This window comes from Strongylocentrotus purpuratus, unplaced genomic scaffold (assembly GCF_000002235.5).
Source record: "Strongylocentrotus purpuratus isolate Spur 01 unplaced genomic scaffold, Spur_5.0 spur5_scaffold_6, whole genome shotgun sequence".
In the NCBI taxonomy this organism is placed as follows: Eukaryota; Metazoa; Echinodermata; class Echinoidea; order Camarodonta; family Strongylocentrotidae; genus Strongylocentrotus; species Strongylocentrotus purpuratus.
The window spans coordinates 33,535,398-33,562,309 of record NW_022145612.1 but is presented as its reverse complement, the minus strand read 5'-3'; the positions used below and the strand labels follow the sequence as shown (position 1 = coordinate 33,562,309).

At 35.2% G+C, this 26,912-nt stretch overlaps 1 protein-coding gene across 1 annotated transcript in view; it reads left to right on the top strand.

The window, feature by feature from the left end:
* Positions 1 to 22,443, top strand: part of LOC115918297 — a 36,504-nt gene extending 14,061 nt beyond the window's left edge. Inside the window, exons 3-7 of the mRNA XM_030972682.1 lie at positions 16,280 to 16,459; positions 17,235 to 17,390; positions 18,280 to 18,426; positions 20,640 to 20,843; positions 21,383 to 22,443. Of these exons, the coding sequence (XP_030828542.1) occupies positions 16,280 to 16,459; positions 17,235 to 17,390; positions 18,280 to 18,426; positions 20,640 to 20,843; positions 21,383 to 21,876 (1,181 nt within the window). The 3' untranslated portion in view covers positions 21,877 to 22,443. The remainder of the gene's footprint in view (positions 1 to 16,279; positions 16,460 to 17,234; positions 17,391 to 18,279; positions 18,427 to 20,639; positions 20,844 to 21,382) is intronic.
* Positions 22,444 to 26,912: the final 4,469 nt, after the last annotated feature.

Sequence of the window (26,912 nt, the reverse complement as noted above, 5' to 3'; positions counted from 1 at the left end):
TCTCTCTCTACCCCTCCCCCTTCTCTCTCTCTCTCTCTCTGTTTCTCCCCCTCTCTCTCCTTACTGGTCACATTTTTCTATTACTCCTTCAATATTAGGGGTAGTTCTAATTGGAATACAGTAAATACCTGTGTATGTGCCTAGCATATGTGATATACTCTTGCTTTTGATAGTATGAAAGGTATTATATGATTTGAGGTATGGAACGAGTGGGTAGCTGATGCTCTGAACTCTGTCTTCAGCAGTGAATTTGAAACATGACTACCTCTGTCACTCTGCATTGCGTGTGTATCAATCTATTTCTATCTATAACTTCTCTCTTCCCATCTCTCTCTCTCTCTCTCTCTCTCTCCCACAGCTCATCTTTGTCTAGCTCCAATTCTATCTCTTTCTCTCTCTACTTCCTGTAAACATCATTTTACAGGTCCCTGAAAAATGTAGACATGATCTCTTAAGATCTCACATGGGAGCTGATTGAGTTATGTGAGAGTTTCATATCTGTCTCCATCAAATTTCACAGTCTCTTACCTTCTCCTTTGCTTTCTTTCCATATATTTCATTGTACCTCAGACCAAGACTTCACATATTCAAAGACCGTCTGTATTTTAATGTTGGTTATGCTGGAGTTATTTTTATAAGTATAACTTGTTTGTATTACTGTGTATTACTTTCCTTCTTGTATCAACCTTGCCCTCCCCTCCCCCCCCCCCAAAAAAAAGATATATATATATATATATATATATTGTCTGTTTGTATGATTTGAATAATGATATTGGTACTGTTCAACTGGTATTCATCCTTAATGTATCCTGATATTGTACACCCTCTTGCTTTTTACCAAAAAACAGGAAAATTTACATGCATCAGATTCTTTGGAATCCCCTCCCCCCCACCTTGCAAATCCAGGATATTCCGTTATGTTTAATTTTCAAAATGCATGCCAACATGCCTGTACAAGCCTGTGTTTTTCTGCAAGATGGATAGTGAATACAATGCCTTGTTATGCAGAGTAGAAGAGAATGAAATGCATTTTTTAAACAAATGCATTGTGCTAAAGGAGAGAGTGCTATTCAACCATGTGCATCTATGATTTGTTTCAGTGTGTTGTTTTTACTGGCAGTGACCTCAACGCAAGAAACATTTCATTTAAGAAGGAGCCAAAAACGTATCGCAAAACGGACCGATGATATTTCAGATAGATGTCCCCTGGCTATTATTGCGGTATGACAGGATGCTCGTGTGAAAAGCACGCGGGAGTGTATTTTAGACAACGGTATTGGATTCAATGGCCACAGGCAGACGAATAAATTTGCTATTACCTGTTTCTTCATTTTCATAATGGCTGAGGTGACAATCTTGCGAATGAAAGCATAAAAGATGAGACAGACAGATGTAGAGAAAAAGGTACAGTGAGACAATAAGAGCGATACAAAGAGAGAGAGAGAGAGAGAGGGAGGGGAGGGGGAGAAAGAGATAGAAGGTGTATGAGATAATTAAGTTTTTCTCTGTCCATTACATTGCATTCCACCTAGTCTTGCATCGTGTATCTTCCTTTCTGATAGAGAAAAGAGAGACAGACTGAGAGAGACAATCAGAGGTAGAGAGAGAGAGAGAGAGAGAGAGAGAGAGAAGGCAGTCTTGTTTCTCTCTATTACATTATACAGTGAAACCTGTATACAAAGACTGCTCAAGGGAAACATGAAAAGGGGTCTTTATAGGCAGTTTGTCTTTATGTACTGGTTCTTTTAGTACACGCTTCAATGAGGAACCATTTTCAAGGGAAACAAAAAATGTGGTCTTTATAGGTGGTTTTTCTATACAGGTGGTTGTTACTGCAGGTTTCACTGTATTCAACTCATGATGTACATGCGTTTTTTTGAGACGTCATACCTTGTTATGTTAAGCGCTTAGAAACATTGTACATGTATTAAGCGCTTAATAAATGTTATTTATTATTATTATTATTATTATGATGTAAATGCTGCCAAATAAACATGCATTACTGAATACATTTCCTCCCCTATCTACACCCACCTGTTTGTAACCTATGTAAATGTATCCTTTAAAAATAGTTTGATTTAATAATTCCAGGAGCATTTTAGCTTTTCTTTTTAAAATCCCTCTTTATGGTATAAATGATAATCGCGTTGTTATTCTAAGATGCAATAAAAATCATTCTTTACCAAAGTTTTAACAACAATAATGCCCATGGGCCCTCTTGCATCCTTCTCTTGATTGAAAATTCAATGTCCATCCCCTGAGAAACAAAACAAAATTGAGTTCATATGATATCTACAGGGAATCAGTGAACTTATCGGTGGGTGCTTTTATTTTTGCTTTTTGCATTAAGAGATGTTCAATAAGAGTGGTAAATTATTCTTGACATAAAAAGCTATCCAGTGCTAATCCATCTAATTAAAGACCATACACTGAAGTGATAAAGAGTCACAATGTTACTGAAATGAAATGGAAACTAATTTCTACTTTGGAAAAAATGTACTTTGAAATCAGTTTCAAAAATATATAATTAGAAGTTATGGCTCATACTGCATTATTAATATTCCATTGAGGAGGGGAAAATGAGCAGGGTGTAATTCAAATTGTTATGCTAGTCATCTTAAACGTGATGAAATAAAGGAGGTATGTGAAAACTTCATACAAAATGTCTCATATTAAATGTACTTGTGGCTAAATTTTATCTACCTCTTCAGGAAGGGCCATAACATAAATTTTCCAGTCTCATATTAGGATATCATATGATATATGAGAAGGTGTTCTGAGGACGATTAAACTTAAATTGCAATGAATTAAAGATTTCAAGATGACCCTTTAATAATCTCAGTCATTTTTTCAGATATTGAATAGTACTTTCTTAGGGAGGGGGTACATGATTATGATCTTATTGTTCCATGTTTGTACATCACATACTGTCTCTAAAATGTGAGCCCTGTTGATATTATTACTATACCTTCAAACAGTCATTAATAGCGGAACAGCGTGCATACGTTCTAAAAATAAGTCTGACAAGGCACGCATATATACCGATGAGACACCTTGCTTTATCATCCGCTGAGAGCCAGAAGGATGTTAACTCACATCATTTATTAGATACAGCATTAATGCCTTTATGGCTCTCAACAGACTATATTATTTTCACGGTAAAAGAGCGGCTGATGAAACAAGGGATTTATTTTTATCTTTAAGAGACACTTTCATTTCTTATGAATCCAAAAATTATGCCTTAAAGACCGTCACCACTACTGGGCAAGAAGGGATTAGACCACACAGCGAGCCATCGAGGTCACTGTGACAGGTGGCTATCTCATTAACTCAGCTCTCATTTAACATAAGAAAAAGAGGATCATGGGGGACCAACAGGCACCGATTGGGGAAGTTTTCTATATAGAGGGAGCAAGTAGCTACAAGTATGGCAGTGTGCCTTTAAAGAAAAAAAAGAGAAAAACCTGTTATTGTGATGATCATGTCCTCTATATCCACTGCAGATGATAAAGAGTGATGGGTATATCAGATTGGTTTCACTTATACATTTATCTGCTAATCCTTTCTCATCAGCTTATCGTGACACTGAATCTAACTAACTAGTTTATCTTTGTCAGACATCAGAACATGAGTCCACATGCCAGCCATGTTTATAGCAGTAGCTTCTCAAACAAGACTTTGTGCAGAAAGTTATTCATGGACAGGAATACATTTGTAAATGGAGGTAGAATATCTAAGATGCCAGGAATGCTCATGTTACCATTTAGACTCTAGAGGTGGTGTTGTATAGATGGAAGCAGATAGTCTGTTTTGACATATGGTATTGTCAGGAAACCCATTCAATTATTTAAAATGACGAATGGCTCCCATTTGTGATCAGAACTCTAATGCAGATTTCGTTTTTTTTTTGTACGGTGGGGAAGTGGGTCATTCACCTAATATTCAATCAAGAGCTGCTCGGTGCATTGATTTAACCAAACACCATTTTATCAAAATATCTCAGATATTAATTGTGTGGTAACATGGAAGGAGTTATTCCCCAAAGTTTCCTTTGCAACAACAGTTGCAGGTAAAAATCTAGGTAAAAATGTTGCATAATCTCTGGCCTCTATGCTCAACCTTATTAGCTTCTATCAGAATGATTATTTTTGTCTTTTTTTGATGTCCATCTAATCTGTCTCTTTTATTCCCCTGACACCTTTGGAGAACAAGGTTATTTTATGGACGTGATATTTTTAACATATTTTATTTGATTAGTGATGTTTTTCATATATTTCTTATTCAAGTTCTCTTTTTTTCTCCCTTTTCCCCCCTTTTTTCATCAATAACCATCTTGAATTCAATCCAATTACATCATGGCATAATTGCATTAAGTTGATGCATAATTAGCTGTGTCCTTCAGTGGAGTATGTAAGAGTGTTCCATATTTTGAGATGTCTGAAGCTTTAATACTTCCAATTAGAGCAGTCTCAATGTGATCAGGAAATGAATCCTAGGCATGACTTGTCTCAACGGACAGACCCTTTTCATCTACCACTAAATAGAGCATCTTTTGCACAAAAGACATTTGTTTTTACAGGTCCAAAACTGTGGAATTTTCCTTCAAATGATATTATACAGTGTAATTCGATACAAATTTTCAAAAGGAGACTTAAAAGCTTTCTTCTGAATAGTTACTAGGCTATTGCATTCCCCAATCAAATATAATTTGTAGTGTGACTTTGTGCAACTTTGATTGTTTCTTTTTATAATCATGTATGTATTTATCAATGTTTTGCGTTTAAAAGTGATTTTTTTTGTTTGTAATACTGAATCAGTTATTGTTATTGTTGTTGTTTTTTCTCATAAAATAATAATTCATAATAATTACTTTTACAGGGGGGCTTACACCCTACAAGCTCTGATTTTTAGTCGACCCTCCTTCCCTTTCAATTTCATGTTTATTTTTTTAATGTATTGTATTGTGCAAATTGATCTGTGAATATGTTAAAATGTACCATCATTATCAAATAAATGAATTGAATTGAATTGAATTGAATTGAAACAGCCAATCACGTTACCCTTACAGCAATGTAGATATCCACTGCTTACCCACATTAATATATTGTATCAAATACCACTGGACAATGAAACATTTTTCTTTCTTGAAATTCAAAATAGTGAAATGTCATAATGAGATATGTGTTTTTATTGAGTTGAACAGGGAAAAAAGGAATGATGGTGAACAAAATTGCCCCTTGAAATCTTATTCTTGTGACATGTTTGTAAATTTGTTAGACCGGTAGTGTTAGAAATAAGGTTATTACAAATGTTGTTTGTAGATTTGTAAGATTGTTCTGTACAGTTGGATCACAAGGAAAAAATCTCTTGGCAAAGTTTAAAGGCATTAGTGCATTAGGATTCCTCAAGGGCTTAATGGATAAGCATCTAATGGGTGTTCAAATGTACTAGTTGAGTAGGAAAACCGCAATTTACTTAGGAAAAATAAGAGCTAGAAAGAGTGTTTCATCAGAACTTACACATCTGTGTTAGACCGCATGACTCCTAGAACAATTTAAATTTAAAGAGAAGGTTGAGTGCTGGTAAGAGGTGAAAATAATTTGTTATCAGCGTTATCATTATATTATGCAAGTGTGAAAGAACATCAGATAAAAAATGTTCCCTGAAAAGCATGGCTCTTCAAATGCCTTAATATTCTAAATATGGCATGTAACATCATAAAAATCAGGACAGATTTTTTATGCCACATGTTCATGTAGTCCCATATACATCTTGTAACTTTACCAAGACTGGGTCAATTTTCTTATCATTTTGATGACTCCAGAACCTTGCAGTACACCAATACTTATATGCTAGATGATCAACCTTTTCTGATCAATTCCACAACGTTCTTTCACAATGCAATCGCATGACCAGAACTCAACTTTATGTGTGGGATATAAAGAACCTGTATAGTGAAGCTAATAATGATTCAAGAAGAACATCTTTAATAGATAGTAAGACACCCACCCCAACCAAACACACACACGCACGTTGAAGACTGAAAGTGAAATGTTCTATATACGGTACACATCTTCATTAGATAATACAACTCCAAACATTTGAAAGAGTTACAGCTATTGATAATAAAGGCATATGTTTTCAAATTTTCTCTTGTTAGTTTTTATTGAATCTTAGTAGTGGTAGAGTGAACCTTCTAAAAATCAACAGCTGAATTCTTTGGCTTTGCAGGAAAATCTACAATTGATGGCATAAAATCTGTATTGATTTTAATCCAAAATTCACCTGTTCATGCAGAGCACACTTGTATGTATAAAAACCCTCAGGTTTGTATGCATGCACATTTCTTGCCTGTTTGTGAGTACCCACACAATTGAATTACTTGCGAGAATGTATTACGACCTCTCCACAGAGCAGGCTGGTGGTGTAGAGAAGCCAATCCATAGGCTTACTTCAAGGCTGCTGGAAAAAACTGGAACAATGGAAATGAAGCTTCCCTTGCACCACCTTATGCCGACAGCTACTGAAACTATTCTCAATATGGTTCAAATTGTCTTCTGTCTTGCCTTTCCAATACATGTATTGCAGAAAGTGTGAAAATGGTTGTGGCACCAATTTCAACGAATATTAATGCACACTGTTGTCAAAGTAGTGTGCAATGTATTTCATGTTGTTTACTCAAAATTACTCAATTTTTAAGTTGAAGATGATGATGTGTTCATAACCTTGAGCATGAATAGATAATGCTCCTCTTGCCTCTTCTCACTATCTAGTCATAAGTTCACAAAGAAGATAGCTTTCAGAACAAGAACCTAACTCCGGATAACCCATTCTTACTTTTTTTACCAATGATTTTGGGTTGAACCTTGACACAATGTTCAAGGTCATATCTTGGCATAGCCTCAGAGTAATCAGACTTTGTGCCGCACGAAGTGGATTGTTCGAGGCCTCCGTCAGATTGTAATTGTGAGTATGATGATAATATTTATAATGGTTAGATATTGCTTGTCTTTTCGTAATGTAGCTTTTATAACGTACCATGTGAGATATTAACTCTAAGCTAGCCCAAACTCTTGACATGCACTGTGTACCCCATCGCCCTCCTCCTAACTTACGCAAGAGATGAAGAGAGAGATGGGGAGGGAGGCGTATACCTTGCATCAGTGAAGAAGTAATGATTCATGCCTGATTAATGGCTGGATTCATTCCAAACATGGTTCCTTGGCATTTCAGATTTGTTGATTCAGTCCTCTACTGCTTGTCAGACTCAGAGGGAAATTTCACAACACAAAGAGCAATCACTCCAAATCCATAGAATTTGCCCCCATTGGTCCACTCTGCCTACAGTGGAATGTTGATGTGTTAATCTGTTACTTCACTTATATACCTGTGCTGTTTTAAAGAGGTAGTGAGGGTATGGTTAAGGAAGTGTGTCTTTGATGCAATTTGAAGTGGCCCCTTTTTGCCTATTAATTACCTTGACATTTAAACACTGTAGGCAGTTTCATTGGTTAAGGTAAGTTAGGAATAGGAATAAGGTTTTTATTTGTAGCCATTTAAGTTCTCATCCCCTCTCTCTCTTCTCTTTTTTACCAATTCTATTCCTCTTCTCTTTCCTATTTCTTTCCTTTCCCTCTCCTTCCATTTTTCTGCCAACTCCTTTTTTTTCTCTTTTTTATTATTTTTTTACATCTACTGAAGATAGTAAACAAATAATATGAAAAGCTTCATGCTAGTATAAATCTCTAGTGTTTTTCCTTTTTCATTCTCCCATCTTTTTTTCTTCACTCAGATGTTTTTGTCTTCTTCACATTACTGTTTATTTACCTTTCATCTCTCTCCCTCTTTCTACAGTTCACGTGTCTGACATGTGATTAGCTCATACTAATTAATAACATTCTAGGAATCTTAAAAATTGAGCGTCAAGCCATAATATGAAATAGTTTCATAAAGTAAATATCCCATTATCTTGATAAAAATTGTGTAATTGTAAAAAGAAAAAAGAATTGGAAATGTTGAACATTTCATATCAGATTGAATAGTTTAACATCTACTGAAGATAGTAAACAAAAAAGATGAAAAAAGAAACTTCATGCTATATATCTGGCTCAACCTGTCTTGTCACCAAGATCCAAATCATTTGAATGTTGTAAAATTTTCATTTTTTATTCATTACTTGACATAAATTTTTATTATCTGATAAAGAAAAGAAAGGAGAAAAAAAAAAGAGGAAAAAAAAAAGGGGAAAAAAAAAAAAAAAAAAAAAAAAAAAAAAAAAAAAATCAAAATTTTCTGAAGAATCTTGAGAGAAGACTTTTATCATGCACCTGGCTCATTGACCCTATAGATAATTGTAATGATCTTATTCTTTTGATGATTCAACAACAATCATTATCGATACCAAGCTGATCAAAAGAATACAGCACCAAGTCAATGATTTCTTTTAAAAATTCATAAATAGACAAGATATTGCCATTTTAATCCTTTTTCAAGCTAACAAACTATAGGAGCACATTAACAGGAACAGGTAAATTTCTTTTTTGGCATGAAAATATATGGTTATGCCTCTTGAAAATTTAATATTTTTTTGAATAAATAATTAGAACATATTTTATGCACTTCCACTATTTGATTTCACTTTGAAAGAGAAATATAAGCTTTAACAATAGCTGTAGTGAAAGACCAATTAAATTAACCAGGAAATGAACATTTTGTTATATTTCATTGACTGTCATTTAGAGGGTAAGACAGTATCATAGGTGCCAACCATTCCTATTGTAAGCCCTTAAACTAATGCCATAAACCCTATGTTCCTCTTTTTTCACCTAAATCACCTACATTCCTGTAAATACCTCCAAAAATTCCTAATTTATGCTGTGGAAGGTTGATGGGCATGCAGTATATTTCCCAACAGGCTTGCTTCATACTATGGCATCTTACAGCTTTCTTGTTCTTACCCCACATTATTATCCTCTTCTTTCCTAATCACACCTCAACTATCGAGATTGCATGATTTTGTCGTCGCTTTATAAGCTTAGCCACTCTTCATTTTCACTCAGCTGAACAAATTTTGATTCACGCAAGAGCTGTTACAGCCTACTCATTTGTGAAAAGAAAAGAAAAATATCAGCAGGGGAATTTACCAATCAGAGGGACTTATTCCCAAGTTGTCATCGGCATGCAGTCTCTAGGAGAGTGATAAGGTGCTAGCAAATTACGTATCTAGGTGCGTAGTAAGCGAATATATTATGGCATACAAGTAAGCTTGCTGGTATTTGCAGGACAGGATGAAAATTGAAAGATGTGGATTCTGATGCAAGATAGTCTCGGGTTCTCTTTTTCTCACATCCTAATTTATTACAATCACATCATAGTATAGATTGTTTTATAGACAAGCAACAGAAAATTACATTTTTTGTGTGAAAACAGCCTCATACACAATTATTTATGTATTTGAGCCTCATTAGTTCATGGTATTCCCTAAAGACCTGTCTGTATAAATTTTTGTTTGTGTCATATTTGGATATTCTACATTGTATAGACAATCTTTTTAGAACATATTATTTAAATTATCAATTATTATTTTTAATGAATTATTCAAACAAACTCAGTTGCTATGGTTTATTCAGTCCAAGAATGCTGATTATTTGGATAGATATTTGAAGTACATCAGGGGGGTGTTTCACAAAGACCATGAGTTGGACTTAAAAATTATGGAGAGCCATTTGTAGCCTTAAAATAAAATATATTCAAAAGTGAAAATTCAAGTATTTTAAAGCTAAAGAACAGTTATGGTCATGCGATTGCATTGTGAAAGAAACATTGTGAAATCGATCAGAAAAGGTTGATCTTCTAGCATAGATGTACTGCAAGGTTCTGGAATCATCAATATGATGAGAAATTTGGCCAAGTCTTCATAAAGATAGAATCACTGTACACAGAAAGATGTATATGGGACTACACACACGTGCACGACACATGCATTTGTATCTCTCAACAGGCGAGAGGTACAATAATTTACCAAATATATCAATTAGTAGGCGGTTTCCCGTCAACATTTTTATCATCATGTATTATTCAAAACGTATTCTTCACATGATGGGTAATAAGAGCTTCCATTTCATTTTTTGAAATTGGGGCGTTTCCAATACTGGTCTTTACCTTTAAACTTTTCATAAATTCCACATCGAGAACATGAAATCTCCCATGGTAGTAGAAAATATAAATGAATTGAATCAACATTTTATGCCTTTTAAAATAACTTTTACAAAGTATTTTTAAAGATGCTAACGGCTTTCCATAATTTTTAAGTTCAACTTTGTGAAACACCCCCCAGATTTGATAGAAAAGGACACCTGTCAGAGGAATCATTCAGCTTAAATTGATATTGTAGATTTACATGGCTTTAACCCTCAAGTCTAGGAGAAGAAGAAATATCTTGTAAACAATCTATACTGAGTGAAACTGAACGATGATCCAAGATGAACAACATTAGGAGCTTGATAATCTAAATGGAGTCTTATGTCTGAGAAGTAGCTCTTAGCAATGCATCTATCTATATTCCAATGTTCTTCAACTTTCAATAAGTGCTTTTAGATGTCAAACAAGAGGGGAGAAATGAAAAGTACATTCAGGTCATCTTAGTCTTTAAGTAACTATTGCTATTCATAGAAGCCCCTATTACGATGTGGATTTAAGGTAATACAGTATCGTTTGACTTTTACTTGTGGTTTTATGTCAACATTGAATCAATAGACATGAAATGGAGAAGGGTGCATTGCCCTTATTAGTTGAAAGAAATGAAAGGGTAAAGAGATAATTGGGCATGAAGGAGAAATCATGAGCGGTAAAAACCTTGTTCACATATGATGTCATAAAACTTCCTCCGCTCAGAAAACCCACATGGTCAAATGAAATGTAAGAACACTTCACATATCTGCATACAGTTATGCTCATATCACAGGGTTTGCTTACAGGCATTTGTTGCAATAGCTAATTTTGTTTCACCTCCATCTAATATTATTTACTTTAAATATTATTTTGCTGCAACATTTTTTTGTACGTGTTTAACTACATCATATTTGAACAAGACTCTATGGTGTTTTTTTATATAGCGTTTCAGCAGTGAAGTTAAAGTATTTAATGTGAACGGCACCTGGAAATGTGTGTGTGTCTGTCTTTTATGTCCTTCCTATCACTGATCATGCATACGACTGCATGCCCAATGTAGAGCAAGAGAAAGGGAGAGTGCGTTGGCACCTTTTAAGATCCTGTGATCCGTCATTACGCGCTGTCATGCCGGATTAAGTTTCGCTTCAGTCATCTCCAGGGCAAGAAGGATTGCCTCGCATCATAGCAACCCTAGGCCCGCCCGGGGTATATTCCATTAATACTTCTTTCACTTTTTCAACGTAAGATCTGCCATAATGGAATGTTAACCATTGGATCGCTAATAATGTGAATAACACGTGCAATTTGCACACCTGTCCTGCTTTTGAAGTGTTTTTTGTTCTGAGAATTTAATTTCTGCAAGGACATATGTATGAATCTATGTATGATGGCTTAGAGGGTTGCATTATGCAAATGATGAAATGTGTAGTCATGCAGATAAGATAGATGAGAATGCATGACGATAGTAGAGAGAGAGCCAGGAGGACGTTCACTCTGTGTAAGATAATAAGATTGAATTCCCTTCTTGTTCTCAGTACATACATATATGCATACATGTAAATTATACGGCTGTATACCTTGGGGGTTCAGAGGTTCCTGCCTCATACGTAATACATGATATTAAAAGCTATTGGCATCCGTTCAGAGACAATCCAGCAATCTGTGTTAAATAAATCCAACAATAAAAAAAAGATTGCTTTAATTTCAAGTCTCAAAAGCATAGATCTTCATTTTCTATGGGGTCACAACACAAGTAGTAAATATTAGTATCAAATGACAACATTTCAATGTTATGAACAATAGTAATGAAATTGGTTTCAAGTTTAGATGGTGCTCATATCTGCTACACAGTGTCACTCAAAGTGTTCACATCAAACCTGTGTATAAAGGAGTAGTTTTATACCAAATTTGGTCTTTGTAGACAGGTGGTTTTCATACACAGGTGGCTGCAGATGCAGGTTTGACTACTTTAGGTTGAATTCAAGTTGAATTGAATTCAAATTCCTGTTCTTATTCAAATTAATTTTGAGAAAACTTGTATTGATCATTGACATTGTCTTAGCATTGATATACAGGAGGGTGTCGGTTATATGAGCAGTTGAGGTGCCTGCCTCTCTTGTCTCTCTGCAGACATGATTTGACCTGGATAATTTTGATTGAATGAATCTTTGCATGATTACCCATCCAACAGCTGTCCAATCAAATGCCCTGCTGACCCGGTGGTTATGCTCTGATGAATAACAAATTACCCAAGCTTGTGAGTTTAGTGGCTGATTTAATCAAATTCAAATAAACAAGATCCATCTTTCACTCAAGTGCCCTTGCAGCATCGATGGGCTTTTATTATTTCTCAAATTTGTGTTTGAATGTCCTATTTACTTCTTTTAGTATGTTTTAAATCTCCTGTTTCCATCCATATATGAATATCTACATTTGCTGTTATATGTACCATACAAAATTGATTGCTCAAACTCTGGTAAGAGAGACAAAAATCACCCCTTATTATTGAAAACAATTTTTTGTTTAATCCTTCTATTATTAAAGCACTCTTTTGACCTGGTAAACCTCTGTACTTCTGAAGTGGTGAAAACTGAGGTTTACACGTATACAGGTGTCAGTAGGCTTCTTAAAAGAGGGAGGGAAAGAGAGAGAGAGAGAAGGGGTGAGAGAGAGAGAGAGAGAGAGAGAGAGAGAGAGAGTGGACAGTGACTTCATCAAAAGACCATTCTGGCCTAAATCTATTTTCTCTAAAATGAAATGTGATAAGATGTAGTCACATATAAATCTTAGGGTTAAGCACTTGCAGAAAATTCACGGTGTAAAGAAAGGAGAACAATATTTCAATCCAAGTGTGAAAGATGGAAGCTGAAGATGAAACAGAGTGGGCCGGGTGCAAGATGGAGAAATACATGTTGCCTGGAGGAGTAATTGACATAGTCTGCTTATACAGACTTCATTTAGGCATTACAAGTAATTATATGATGACTTAATTGGGCCAAGCCTAAATCCACTGTTCAGTCATTGGTGGTGTTGAATGTTGTCAGGAACAACTACAGTGCTGGGTTTATAAATGCAAGTGTAGTCTGCAGCTCAGATATATCAGGCCTTGCACTATGCACAGTGAAGAGTTTGTGCCTGCAGATTGCACTTGATGCGGCATAGCACAAAATTCAGACATTTACATCACGTTTAGAGGATTTACTTTCGTCGATGAGTGAAATGGAATCAGACGATGAAAGCCTCTCCTCTCCGTCGTCTCTGACAGGAGGAGGCATCTCGATCACCCGTCTTTACCATCGCCAAGGTGATGGTATAGAGGGGGTGAGATGATCACAATACTCATATTACATGGGCCTGAGAGTCTGAGTGCGGAAGACACAGTCCCGTGTGGTAGTCCTCATATGCAGACCTGGTAGTATGAATAAAACAATCAAAGAATTTGTAAGGATCCTCGTCAGCTCATTGTTTAATTTGAAAGGAATTGGAATTGTAATGCAGCAATACAATAGCAATTAAGAAATATAACAATTTAACATAATATACATGTATAAGATAAGAAGACATATCTAAAATAGTGGCAGGTTGTTCTTTGATCTCTTTCTTACATCTGTCATATTCCCAACATTAACCCTTGAGCAAACACTAACGTCAACCAGAAATATAATATGAAACTCAACAGCAAGCCATGGCTTAATCCAGTATCCATAGGAAATTTAAGTATTTATAAATATTTAACACATGTCATCTGAGCTATTGCTTTATCATACAGGTTGAAGGAAAGAGATAAGTGGCGTGGAAGGAAAGGATTTATGTAAAAACAACAAGAGACTATTCATATCCTGTAGAGACAGGGAAAGAGTTCACACTATCACAATTCATTGTATAGCTATACGATAAGTCATTCAATTTGCCCTAGTCTGAATGCTGTATAACAAAATGCCAGTTTCAGCATCGTTTCAAACTAAGACTTAATAGAGAATCAGGATCTTGTTCTAGTCTTATCATCATATCGTACACAAATGGTATAACTGGACGTAGCTTATCACAAACATGCACTGATGATTGGCCAGCTGTCATGACAACTGACCCCTTCAACCCAGTTTCTAATACAATGTTTTTGTTGAATCTGTATGCCCGTTTCGCTATAGGATAATTTGTTATACGACATTTAAAGGAAAAGAAATTAAACGAGAAGGTATCTATCCGCATTTTCAAATATCAGATTTATTCATACAGGTCTCATATGAATTCCATTTGGTCTGAAGAGGCTGAGGGAGATGGGAGAGAGAGAGAGAGAGTGAGAGAGAGAGAGAGAAAGAGAGAGAGAGAGTGGTGGGAGAGAAATAGAGAGAAGAGAGAGAGAGAGAGAGAGTGAGAGGGGGAGAGAGAGATAGAGAGATAGAGAGAGAGAGTGAAAGAGACTTACAAGTAGAAAGGTGTGAGGAAGGCAAGGCGCATTGACAGTCGATGAATCATTGGGTGTTTGCTAAGAGAAGTTTTATGGATTGAAATGAGCAGTTCTCTTTCATCAATACACATTTATGACTCGTTCACTGTGTATCAGAGAAGAAACGTAGCTAGAGGAAGCCGTTGGAGACTAATTCAACACATTTCCTTTGGTCACAATGGTCGTAATGTTGGTTTAATTTTACTCAGGACTATTTATTTAGGTCATGCTTTCATTCTGTGCGGTAAGGAAGAATAGGGTAACATGTATATGAATTAGATTTATTTAGAAGATTTAAAATGTAGGATTGACTATCTTATCCATTTCTCATCAGTTTCAAAGCCCACATTGCCAATGTCCACACTTTAAAGCCAAGCATCTGTCCAAATGCTGTAAAAAGGCAGTCTCGTTGGTAGATTGAAGTTTATTCACATTTTTAAGATGCTTCTTTTAACTTAGCTACTATGATGATAATAGCAGAAAACAGTCACACAAACCATACTACTTCATTATAAAAACGATTACGGTAATACATTCTGCTGTTATTCTAGATGTGCTAGTATCCTGAAATCCACTAACAGGATAACCATTACATATATTAAAGCTAGTCTTCAATTTGATTAAAGTGAGTATTTTTCTTTGATGATATGTAAATGTCTTCAAGCTGCAAAGCACACATGAATTTAAACATTAGACTGTAATCGTAGACAATCTTCTGATGCCTTGTTATTAGCCAACTGACATTACTATGGATTGGAAATCTAAATTCACAATGCAATTACAAAGAGATTACCTGAAAATGACAATCCAGCTCCCATGCTTATTATCTTGCATGAATTTGAATTGTAAGCCCCAAGGTGTAATCGGACATGAACATCTATCCTTTGTACTTCCCTTTTTTCGCAATTCAGCACCTCTTCTCTGCTCGAAGAAAAATTAGAATGTTATTGCATCATGTGCTGCAGTAGCTAACTGCAGCATTTTTATGTGGAATGCGTCACGTACTGTATAATAACTTTTCGTGACATATACGCTCTTCCTTGCATTTGTGAGGACAAAGAACTTGAAAATGATGTATTGAGTGGCAGGGTATAAGTGATTATGGATGACAGGGGTTCTCTCTCTCTCTCTCTCTCTCTCTCTCTCTCTCTATTTCTGCAAGTGATGAAAGTGAAAGGAGACTCCTGACTGAACATCTTTATCTTTTTTTTGCTCTGTGTGTGTTTGTGTGTGTGGGTGTGTGTGTGTCTCTCTGTCTTGCTCAAACCTCTCTATCTTTATTAAAGTGTACTAATTATAAAGGAATAAAGGCAGGAGAAACGTCTATTTTTACCCCCCCCCCCCCCTCTCTCTCTCTCTCTCTCTCTCTCTCTCTCTCTTCTCACTGTATCTCTCTCTCTCTATCTCTCTCACTGTCTCTCGCTCTCTCTCTCTCTCTTTTCACTCTCTCTTCCTTCTCCCTCTTTCTCTATTAAATTATAGGGGAACTTTGTTTTGATGCTACAACAAAAAAGGTTGAGCATGTAGACAAGGAACTTAACTTAAGTTTATTATGTTCTTATATGAAGTTTTATTCTTCATATTGACCTCATGTATCTTGTTTCATTTAAAGATGAATCATCCTGGTTTTCATTTCTTGATCTTCTTCTTGTCTCTTTGCAGATGCAGAAGGTAGTTGCCCCTTGGGTTTCTTCAGCTGCCCTTTTACTGGGATTTGCCTGTCAAAGCGTGCTTTGTGTGACGGGCTCCCCCACTGTCAGCTTGGGGGTGATGAGGATGAAATGCATTGTCTTCAAGCTAACAGAGAGGGTGCCAGAATGCTACGCAGGCGCCAGAGTGCGGGTTAGTGGTATAGATGTCATCTTCCCAGTCTTGATCCTAAAATTCTCAACATTGTGCTAGATGCAAAAGATGTATACCCAGTTCTTGTTCATATTATGTTAGTGATAACTTGCAAAATAGTGAAACTTTCATAAGGTTTCCTGATTCTATGGCTGGTAGCAAAGGTTCACTTTCATGTTCTACACTTAAAGCCAATGTGGCTACCCTGAGTAAATACCCCCCCCCCCCCATTCCGGGGATGGAGGGACAGCATTCGTGCTTCCAAAACCTCTGGTAAAGGGGTACTTTTCATGCAACAAAGTCCAGCCCATATTGACTTATACACACTGGAGATAGGGGATGCTTTAAAAAATCTGGCCTGTATTGACTTTACACATCGGAGGTAGGGTGCGCTTTCAAAGAGAGGGAACATGCATACATGTACTCTAAATAACACTGAGTGGGGGGCATAACACCTGATTAGAATCATTATTGACTCCTTATATGCCACACAAAATAGTATCCCTGTGCAAAATAGTATTTATCATGGGGTAAATGTACTTAAGGTTTTAAGATAACTAAACTGTTCCCAGTGCAAAGTAATATAGACAGGTGTAAAAGGATTGTCATAGCACTAACCAAGACCAAAAATGGGTAATTAGTCAAAGCCATTGAGTTACATAAAGCAATCCTTCCGTCAGCTTGTGCATATTGTTTTGTGCAAAACTGCACATGTGGTCGAATGTGAGGAAAGCAACCGAAGCGCTAACGTTGGCATGTGTTGTTATATTTGCAGAACCGATTGATCTATCAGACTGCCATTGTGAGAATGGAGGTACATGTATGAAAGATGATGAACCCAATATAGATGAGTATAGAGATCTTGGATACTACTGCATCTGTACTGAAGAATACTCAGGAATTAAATGTGAACTCATGGGCATGGCCAAAAGTAAGAAACCCTACAACTTTTAAAAGATATTGATAATTGTAGTGCTTGCTAAAATTACTTCCAGCTGTCAGATTTCTTTGTTCTTTCTGTACATGTACGTTGTTTCCTTGTTCTCCTAATTTCATGCAGTTGCAATGTCTCGACCTTAATTTAATCATTCTTAACCAACTCAATTCAATTCATTTTAATTCAATTTAGTTCAATTTAATTTTTTTTTTTCAATTTTAAATAACGTAGCAAAAGTCTATAGTCTAATATTGTCATATTCAAAGTAAAATACAAGAGAACATGAAATATGGTAAATGTTCATTGACATATGATAGTTAAAAAATGTCTAAAAAGGAGAATGTGACTTTTGAAGATAATGTTAAACAGCAATTATTATATTGAATTAAATATTGGATAGACTTTTACAAGAACATTGGTGCAGTAGATGCCAGATAGACATGTGCTAATAACAATGGTCTAAAAAATAAAGTAAACATAAACAAATAGGCGATATAATACCGGTAGTCATAAAGAAAAACACCTCTCTAACTTAATTTGAGAAAATGATGTGAGCCAACCTGTGTACCAACCTTCTCGCAACTTTTCTCTTGAAGAACTTGCAATCCTTTTGATAAAGGGTTCAAATTATTCGTTTAGATTTGATAATGTTATATAATCAGTTGTTCAAAAACATACTATTTTGATGTAAAATATATATCATTAAATGTCCAAGTGTATCAATAAACAATATATATTTTAAAATGTTACATTTTTATCTTAAGTACAAGGATGCTACTATATGATAACAATTTAATAAATGTGACCTAAGACTCATTAGTTTGAGAAGAATGTAAGAATGGACTTTCATGATATATTATTATATGCTTGTTATCATTATCAGGACATCACTTAGCAGCAGTAATAGCCCGTTGTACGTGTAAGAATGGGGGAACATGTACTCCAACTAGCTCAGGATTTGGCTTTGTGTGTTCCTGTTCACCGGGCTTCCGAGGTTATGATTGCAGTCACAATGATAGTATTCCTAATGGTAAGCTAAGCTCATCATTTCCAAGCTAATATTTCAGATTGGTTGTAAAACCAATGTAAATTTCAAGCATTGTTAAATCTCACCAAGGTTTCATGCCCGAAAATGTTTGAACTACAACTCCTAATTTTTGCAATTTGCAAAATCTTTGTTCCAAGAAAATGGCTGATGTTAACAGTTCACAAATATGGTTGTTATATATTGGAAGCTCCTTGTTTTATAGTATATCATTTAAGACCTGTGGCAGATAATTTGACCCAGTAGATCATGACACATGCAAATTCTTTCATAAATATAAAATTGACCATTGTGTTAACATTTGTATGCCTCTGCCTACCTAAGGTGACATTTGTATCTTGTTTTTAATGTAAAGTTGAAGGCACCTGCAACATTGTGCAATTATCAGTCACATAGTCGCATTTGATTAAAGATGGCAGGATAATTCCTATACACATTAGTCAAAGTTGCCTCATCTTCAGTACCCATGCCTGCAAGGAATCTGAATAAAGATTGTTGACACCTTTACTTATCAGCAAATATGGATTTTCTCTTTGCTACATATTTTTTCACATAACATTTCCATAACAGCATACTTGGTCAAGGTGTTCCACATGCTCTAGATATTTACAAAGCTAATTGAATTTTGTAAAATGATGAGCAAGCTATGAATAATGTAAATGGCTGTTACTTTTTCTTTGAGAGGACATGTTTTATTCACTGTCCTAAATAATATTCTGAATTAAAGATCAGAATAATTTTACTATTAAGAAGTTGAAATTGGGCTGGCTGGATGAAAGCAATAGCCAGCCTCGGCAGTAGACGTGAGCTGCACACTTGATTCATTTCTACATGTCTGAATGGTGTTTCCTTTCTCTATGGTGAAGTGGGCAACAAGCTCAACTTGACTCTAGGGAATTGCATGCAAGCTGCTTCACTTTTACAATGGGATCAGTAGGGACTAAGCGAGGAGCAAAATAGGGTAGCGACATCTAAATGGAAATCATACACTTCTAAGTGTTTCCTGAGATCCTAAAATAACTCTTTGAATGATGAAACTGTTTTTATTGAACTTTCATTTGTAGGCATGTGAGAAATAAGGTGTTACCTGTTGTCAAGGTTTTGAACATTTGATGATTGTCTTGCTCATGTAGATATATTTCATGGCTTAGTATAGGAAATAAATTTGTATAAAAAAATGGTTCCTGTGCAAGCACAATTAAATTATGATTTATTGTAAATAAACAAATGAATAAAAGATATACAAGGCATCTATCACAATTCTGCTGTTATGATCCTAAAAAGTATAGAGGAACTGCAATCGCAAGAAGTAATAAGGAATTCAGAGAGCGAGAGAGAGAGAAAATGTGAATGCTTTATACACCATCAAAATTGTAATTTCAATTCATATCAATGATACATGTATACGTAGAGTTTTCATTATAATTATAATGATTATTTTATTCCATACAATTGTTGCATTTAATGTCACAGAACTATGTTTCTACTTGTGCTTAGTAACATCATTATTCTTTCTAACTAGTAGACTCAGATGCATGGAAGCCATTCAATTGTAGTTTTAGGAGGGCACATGCTCCAAAGGGCCCCGTTTTAACCAGAAATTTGTTTTTTAAATGTAACATTAAAAAATTGGCTGCCCTTAACCTCTGCCTTATCTCTGGACTTCTGTCAAACACAAACATTTTCCTCTTCAATTTTCCATGCATATTGCTTGGTATTACCAAAGCACCAAATCATGTTGTGACCAAAATTAATATCATACATGTAGATATTACTGAGCAGACTCTGTAGAATAGAGCTCCTATGCAGTGTTACATAAATTGAGTCATATTATTCGAGGGAACATAGCAAATGAGAGTTTTGACAAATTGTTCTTTGCTTTATTGACAATTTTTACATCATAGTACACCTTTAGACATGTTTCATATATCACCAACTCTTTTCCTTTAGAAAATAGTTTATCTTCAGGTATATTCACTCGCTTAAGTTGAGTTTAACATGTACATTTATATCGCTGTAAGCTTGTAAAATAGAGAACACATGTGAAAATAGAAATAAAACAGGTTTCGAAAATTGGTAACTTCTATCACTGTTTGACATTAGGAGTAACATACATGTACCAGAATACGTCCATCTTTTGTTATTTATATTTATTGATGCATTTTAAAATAGTGATTTGGGACATTTGTTGTGTACAGGATCGTCTTCCCCAGCGGAGTATGGCATAGCGATGGGAGCTGCTGTTGTAGCTGTTCTACTCGTCATGTTTGGTGTGGCTCTCTGTATCTGTGTCATCTTACAGTACTTGAGGCAGCAGAGAGATGGGCCAGAGAGTCCATACAGTCGGACGCTTAGCAGAGACGTTTACAGTGTGGAAGGGGTTGATATAGCAGGCTTACAAAGTAAGTTATCATTCACTTTTCGCAATTTAAATAAAATCACACTTTTTTTTCTTCCAATTTTACCTTCAGTCTTATGCCAATTTCATTGCATCCTGATTTTTCAACATGGCAAAACTTAAATAAAGGATAAATCGATAATGGAAGAATTGAATTAAACTTTAAAATAAATCCCCAAATCTTATGTATTTCCTCAATAAAGTGAATTAGTTTACATTGCATTTTAGCTTGTTATATTCGGCGATATATAAGACTCTGGTATCATTTAACATGTAGACTTATCTATTTTGTATCAGAATTTACAAATCTAATGATGATATGATACATTCTATACTTCACATCATATACTTCACATCATATGGTTCTCACTATCATTTTTCTTTTTTACTACCAACTTCACATCTTCTCGAGATGTGCCAATTTTCGTTTCTTGAAAAGTTGATCTTTCCTTTCTTGTTTGCTCGTTTCATGTGAAGTACCTTTAATTCTGCTATAAGTTATTAGTCATCCAATTTGTTTTCAAATTGTCTTTATTCCTATAGTGGAGACAGTAGAGCCTAACGACTACATACCTCCCACATACAACCAGTGTATGCACCCCTCCCCCAGTAGCCCTGATGGGGACATCTTCCTCACCCCTTCCCCGTCCAGCCAGTTCAGCGTGGGTTCACGATGGAGACTACGCACACCCGAGAGCCCGCCCCCTACCTACGATGCTATCCTGGGATTCTGCAAAGAATGTAGTGAGTTAGCCCTGCGTAACATGGCCAAACAGCAGCGTCGAGGGCAGCATACCCCTCAGCTTCAGACTCCTAGCAGCGATCAGTTTGACACCATGAGTGGTATCAGTAGTAACTACACCACAGGACCAAGCAGTGCATATAACACGGGTAACAATACACCCAGTGGGCCCATGCCATTCTCGCCTCGTGCCTTGTTTAGGAGCGGGGCAGCAGGCCAAGGAGGTATTTCCTCTCAATCTCAAACTGAAAGTCCATTAGAAGAGTTTGAACTGCGTAGAGTCCAATCAACATGACCCCAACCATTCTTCTTTTGAAGGAGCTTTTTCATCCCCTTCAAATTTTGCATCACCACAGGTTCTTTTCTACATCAGATACATTCTTATTTTGAAAGAGTATGAGTATTATATAGATAACCATCCTTGATATAGATCAAGTATGCTGAATAGTCTTCCTAATTCAGTTTGTTTATTTATTATTATTGATAGAATATGTCATCTATCCTTAATCAGAAGCGTACAGTGCATATACCAAAAAGAAAAAAGAAGAAGAATCTAAATGTGGTTGTCTGATATGAAATAGTTACTGTAATTGTAAGTAACTGGCACTGAACCCTTCTTTCGTCAGTCCAGGACTGGCAAGATAGTTCCTTTTTTCCCACTAATTGCCTGAAACGCTTGCCTGTATCCTTGGAAATGTAGAAGGGGTTCACATGAATCAATTATTGTAAATATTTGAAGGAATCTTCTTAATTACTGAAATTAATATTTTGTAGAACAAAAGGTACATATTGCTGATCTTCAGAAAAAGCGGTGCTACATTCCTCATATTAGAGATCAGCTGCATGATTTACATATGAATGAAAAAAAAATGAAATCAGATCTTACACAAAATGTCCCTATTGTAAAGTATCATGTTCTGCAAATTGTCCCAAATTGGCTTGAAAATACACTTCCTTTTGGTGCCGATATCAAACAAAAATATTGATTTAATGTTAAGTGTATCTATTTAGCTGGGATAGAGGAGTATTGCACAAAGAAAATAATAAATACCATCTTCCATCAAATTTGCCAAACACCAAGTTGTGGGTATGTTCCAATAGCTACTGTTTTTACCTTTGTATGTGAATAAAATTTAGAATAATTGGCCAGAGCAGTGACATTCCATTTTGTTCAGTTATGTACATTTATTTTAAAAGCTTAATTTATTGTTCATGCTTGTAAAAAAAAATATTAGAGCTCATTATTACAAATAAAGTGCAGAAGAGCATATTTTATATTTTTGTAATAAACCAAAACAATATACCGGTATGTAAAAGTAGAGAAATGTATAAATATAATGGAGATTTATATATTGTATGTTATTTTTTGTAACAGCTATTGTGTCAAAGCTTATTTTGCTATCTCTGTTTATTGTTAACGTAAATAAGTCCCTGAATATGTACATACTGATTCAATATGAAGACCATGCTAATGCATTTATCTGCATACATGTGTCTCACAATTTTTTCTCTAGTAATATATAGCAAAGTCTTTAAAAAGATGGTGGTATCATTGCTGTTTTCTTTTCAAACAAAAGTATAGTATAATTTGACCATTTTCTAGTTACTGAGGTCTGAAAACATGATATTTTCCATGACCAATTTGACAATAGAAAACTCATCATTTCGATCTGACATGAAATTACTTGCAATTTCATTTGGAAGCTGACTATTTCAATTTGGTGTCAGAAAAGCCCACATTGGCATTTCTGCTGGTTTAGAAGAGAGAAAAGAAACGGTATCTTGAAAATAGTGACCATCTTTAGAGTACTAGTATTTATTTCTTCCAATATTGAAATATGATATGTCCAATTTTTAACAAATATATAAACATATATTAGAGAACAATGGGTAAATGTATGAAGAGATTTAGATGAAAAGTATGTGTGTGGGGTAAAAGGTAAAGTACACTTTTCCAGTATTGTTATTGGCAAAGGCTGTCACGGTGCAATAACCAAGATGTCAGATGCTAATGGTGGTTACAAAGGAGTTTTCTAAAATATTGTACTTGTGATATGCAGCTCTTTATTGATAGCAATAGAATACACATCCTGTATTAATAAAGTTTGAAATAATTATATAATATTGACTGGCCTTGAGGGAGATACCACATATATTGCCCAAACTAGACTCATATTGCCAAAGACGAGGGCAATATGGGTCTTGTGAGGGCAATATATGTGGTATCTTCCGAAAGTTAAGCCAGCCAATATTTTTATTGTTATCCAAATCAGACATCCAGAGCAAATACATAAATCAACCATGACCGTTCTCAAAGAACTGAACAAACTTTGTCAAATCAGCAATGCATATGCATCCAGTGCTTGACAAAATTTTCGATACACTGCAAACAGTGTGCCTTTGGTGTGATTATTACGTCACAATTGAGTGCACGAAAAGTGTGCAGGTTCTCATACGCATAATAGATGCGCAATGAAACTGACAAAATACAGCGCGGTCAATATGAGACTACTGTATATTTACTTTTTTTTAAAGTCCATAGGCTTTTTTGGCATGAGAGGGTAATATGGTCTTATATTTACTGATTAGCTCTTTTAGGATTACAACAAGTGTAATATGATTTTGTAAAACCACTGCTCAGATGTCTGATTTGAAGAGCTAAGAGCAACACACAGATGTCTACAGTGCATATATTCTTTTGCTCCCATTTTTTCTTCCCATTCATCCGTGACTTAGTGTTCCCCCTTTCCTTCTCTTTCATATCTTGTTTTTATTCTTCTTTTTGTCCTTCTCACCCTTCTCCTCCTCCCATCTATTTCTTCATCTTCTTTTTTCTTCTCCATCATTATATTCTTGTTCCATCATGTAAACTGCTCAAATCGGTGACATCAATAATAATGTCATTAAAAAAGAAATGTGTATCCCAAACTTATGCTTTCATTGTACTTGAAGACTAAATGTAAAATATATTTGGGGTTAGATACTAAAATGGCATTTAAGGAGTTATTGATTCTCTGATAGCTTTCACTAATTCATGGTCCAAGCAATGATGATGAGATATGTAAAAACATATTGACTATTAATCAGTGTACATGTAGTTTCTTGTATAAATAATTGTTTTGATTTAATTGTTGTGGTACATGTATGATTGTACCTGTGTGTAGATGTTTGTCTGATTGTATCTAGGTGCCTTTATTGTGTATTACAGGGTTGTATTGTTTAGATTATGTAGTGGTTCTCTTCTATTGTTCCGTTAGCTTTAATGTTCATTGTTGACTTGCATCTCAGGCCTCAGAGCGTTAATGTGGTATCAGTAATGATGGAAGGAATTAATAAAAAGGACAGCGATGGAATTATCTGCATCAGAGTACCGGTATGTTCCATTGTTTAAAATTCACTTGCGTACTTGTATCTCTCAAAGATAGCTGAATTTTAAGACAGATTTTCTTCAGTTAATTCTGCACATTTAATTTACATTACCGTATTCATAATTTAGGATGGTAGTTTGAAATCTAACATTGCTGTTAAAGGTACTATGTCCCATTTGCAGGCCAAAAAATGAAAAGGTTAAATCCCACAAGCATTTGAAAGATAATACTAATTTAGAACTTCCCTCAAAACAAAAGGGCTTGTAAATGTCTTTTTGTGGATAAATAACGACGTTAGTTGTCGAATCAACTTTAGGGATTGCATTCCTTTTGGTAAATAGTCTGATTTTTAGACCCTTGTATCGAATGGTGTACGTTTTGTGCTGCGCAAAGATTCAATCAGGTTAATTTTGGCCATTTACAAGAAGTGGGTTATTGATGTACATAAATGCACATGTACCGGTATCTTTTACAGCTCATTTTATGTATGTTATTACCAAAGCAAAAATGAAGTCAGTAAGTCATTCAATAGTGTATGACAGTGAAGTCTAGACAGTGAACAGGTTTCCTTGCACAATTGAATTCTAGGACACTGCTTACATTTAAATTTCAAAGATAAGACATAAACGCAACATATTCATAATTCCTGCAAAGTTCTACATAATTTGATGTTGGCTGCAAATGGGACATTTAACATTTAAGTACCTGTAACATATAGAACTGACACATTAAATTTCAGTACTAAACATCCCACAAATCATTTTCTATTAATCTCTATTTCAGGTTACTGGATATGCCCATGTTTTGTACATGTAATTATATGTTTGATATTGTGAAAGTAATTGAAAGTGGAACCACCAATTGTCACATATATTGCCATGGTATTAACAGAATTTCATTTCCCCTCTATTGTCCATTATTGTCCGTGATATATAAATATATATATGCTCATTTGTTATGATTGCATGTCGTCAATAGTAATGCTAGCAATCTGGGGACCAAGGACCAAAGGAAAAACAAAAGAAGATAGATGGTGAGTCCAGCCTGAAACCATGATTTTATTAAAAATAAGAATTAAGGAAGCAGAGAAACAGGTCAGAGAATTTTTTGTTTGTAGGATGAAAAGAAGATTTGTAAGGTAATAAACCTTGCATTCTGACAGAGACCATTTTACTTCATGAGGTCACTGAATTACCTAGTCATGAATGCATATGAAGAAAGAAGGAACCCATTTCATATTATAAAAAGTGGAATTATGCTGTTTTTTGTGAGATCAAGCATACATGAGTAGTGAGACTGCCATCACAGTTACGGTAGGCTAAATTTCTTTATCTTAAACACAAATGTCAGGTATGAGCGACCAGTTAAACTTCAAATAAGTAAATATTCCATAAAAAAAATCTTTTTTAAGGCTAGAGCGACACACAAGATTAGCAATGTGACAAGATGTAAGAAACAATGCACTTTACTCTGAGCAATTAATAAATGTATGTACAAAATCCAACTTTATGACATGTATGTATATCAGAGAGATGTAATTCAACTGAAATTATTTTGTAGAATTTTTGCAATAAAAGTATTATGACAAGGAAAATATAACTGCATATACCCTCTTTTTATTTTTTCTTCTTATTTCTATTTTTCCCCTTTTCTTTCTGTCTCAGCTTTCTTTACCTTAATCCTTTTAAAGATCAACCTTTTTTTTTTATTAGTTTCATAGTGCAACTGGAAGAAGGGAGTAAGCACTATTGCGCTAGCAATTTAAATGCCTGTAACTTAAAATATATGTGCTCACCATTTAAAGAGAAGGTTGAGTTCTGGGAAGAGGTAAAAAATAATTTGTGAGCGTTATCATTGTTATTATGCAAGGGTGGAAGAACATCAGATTAAGCATGTTCCTTGAAATGCACGGTTCTTCAAATGCATTCATATTCTAAATATGACACGAGCATCGTAAAAATCG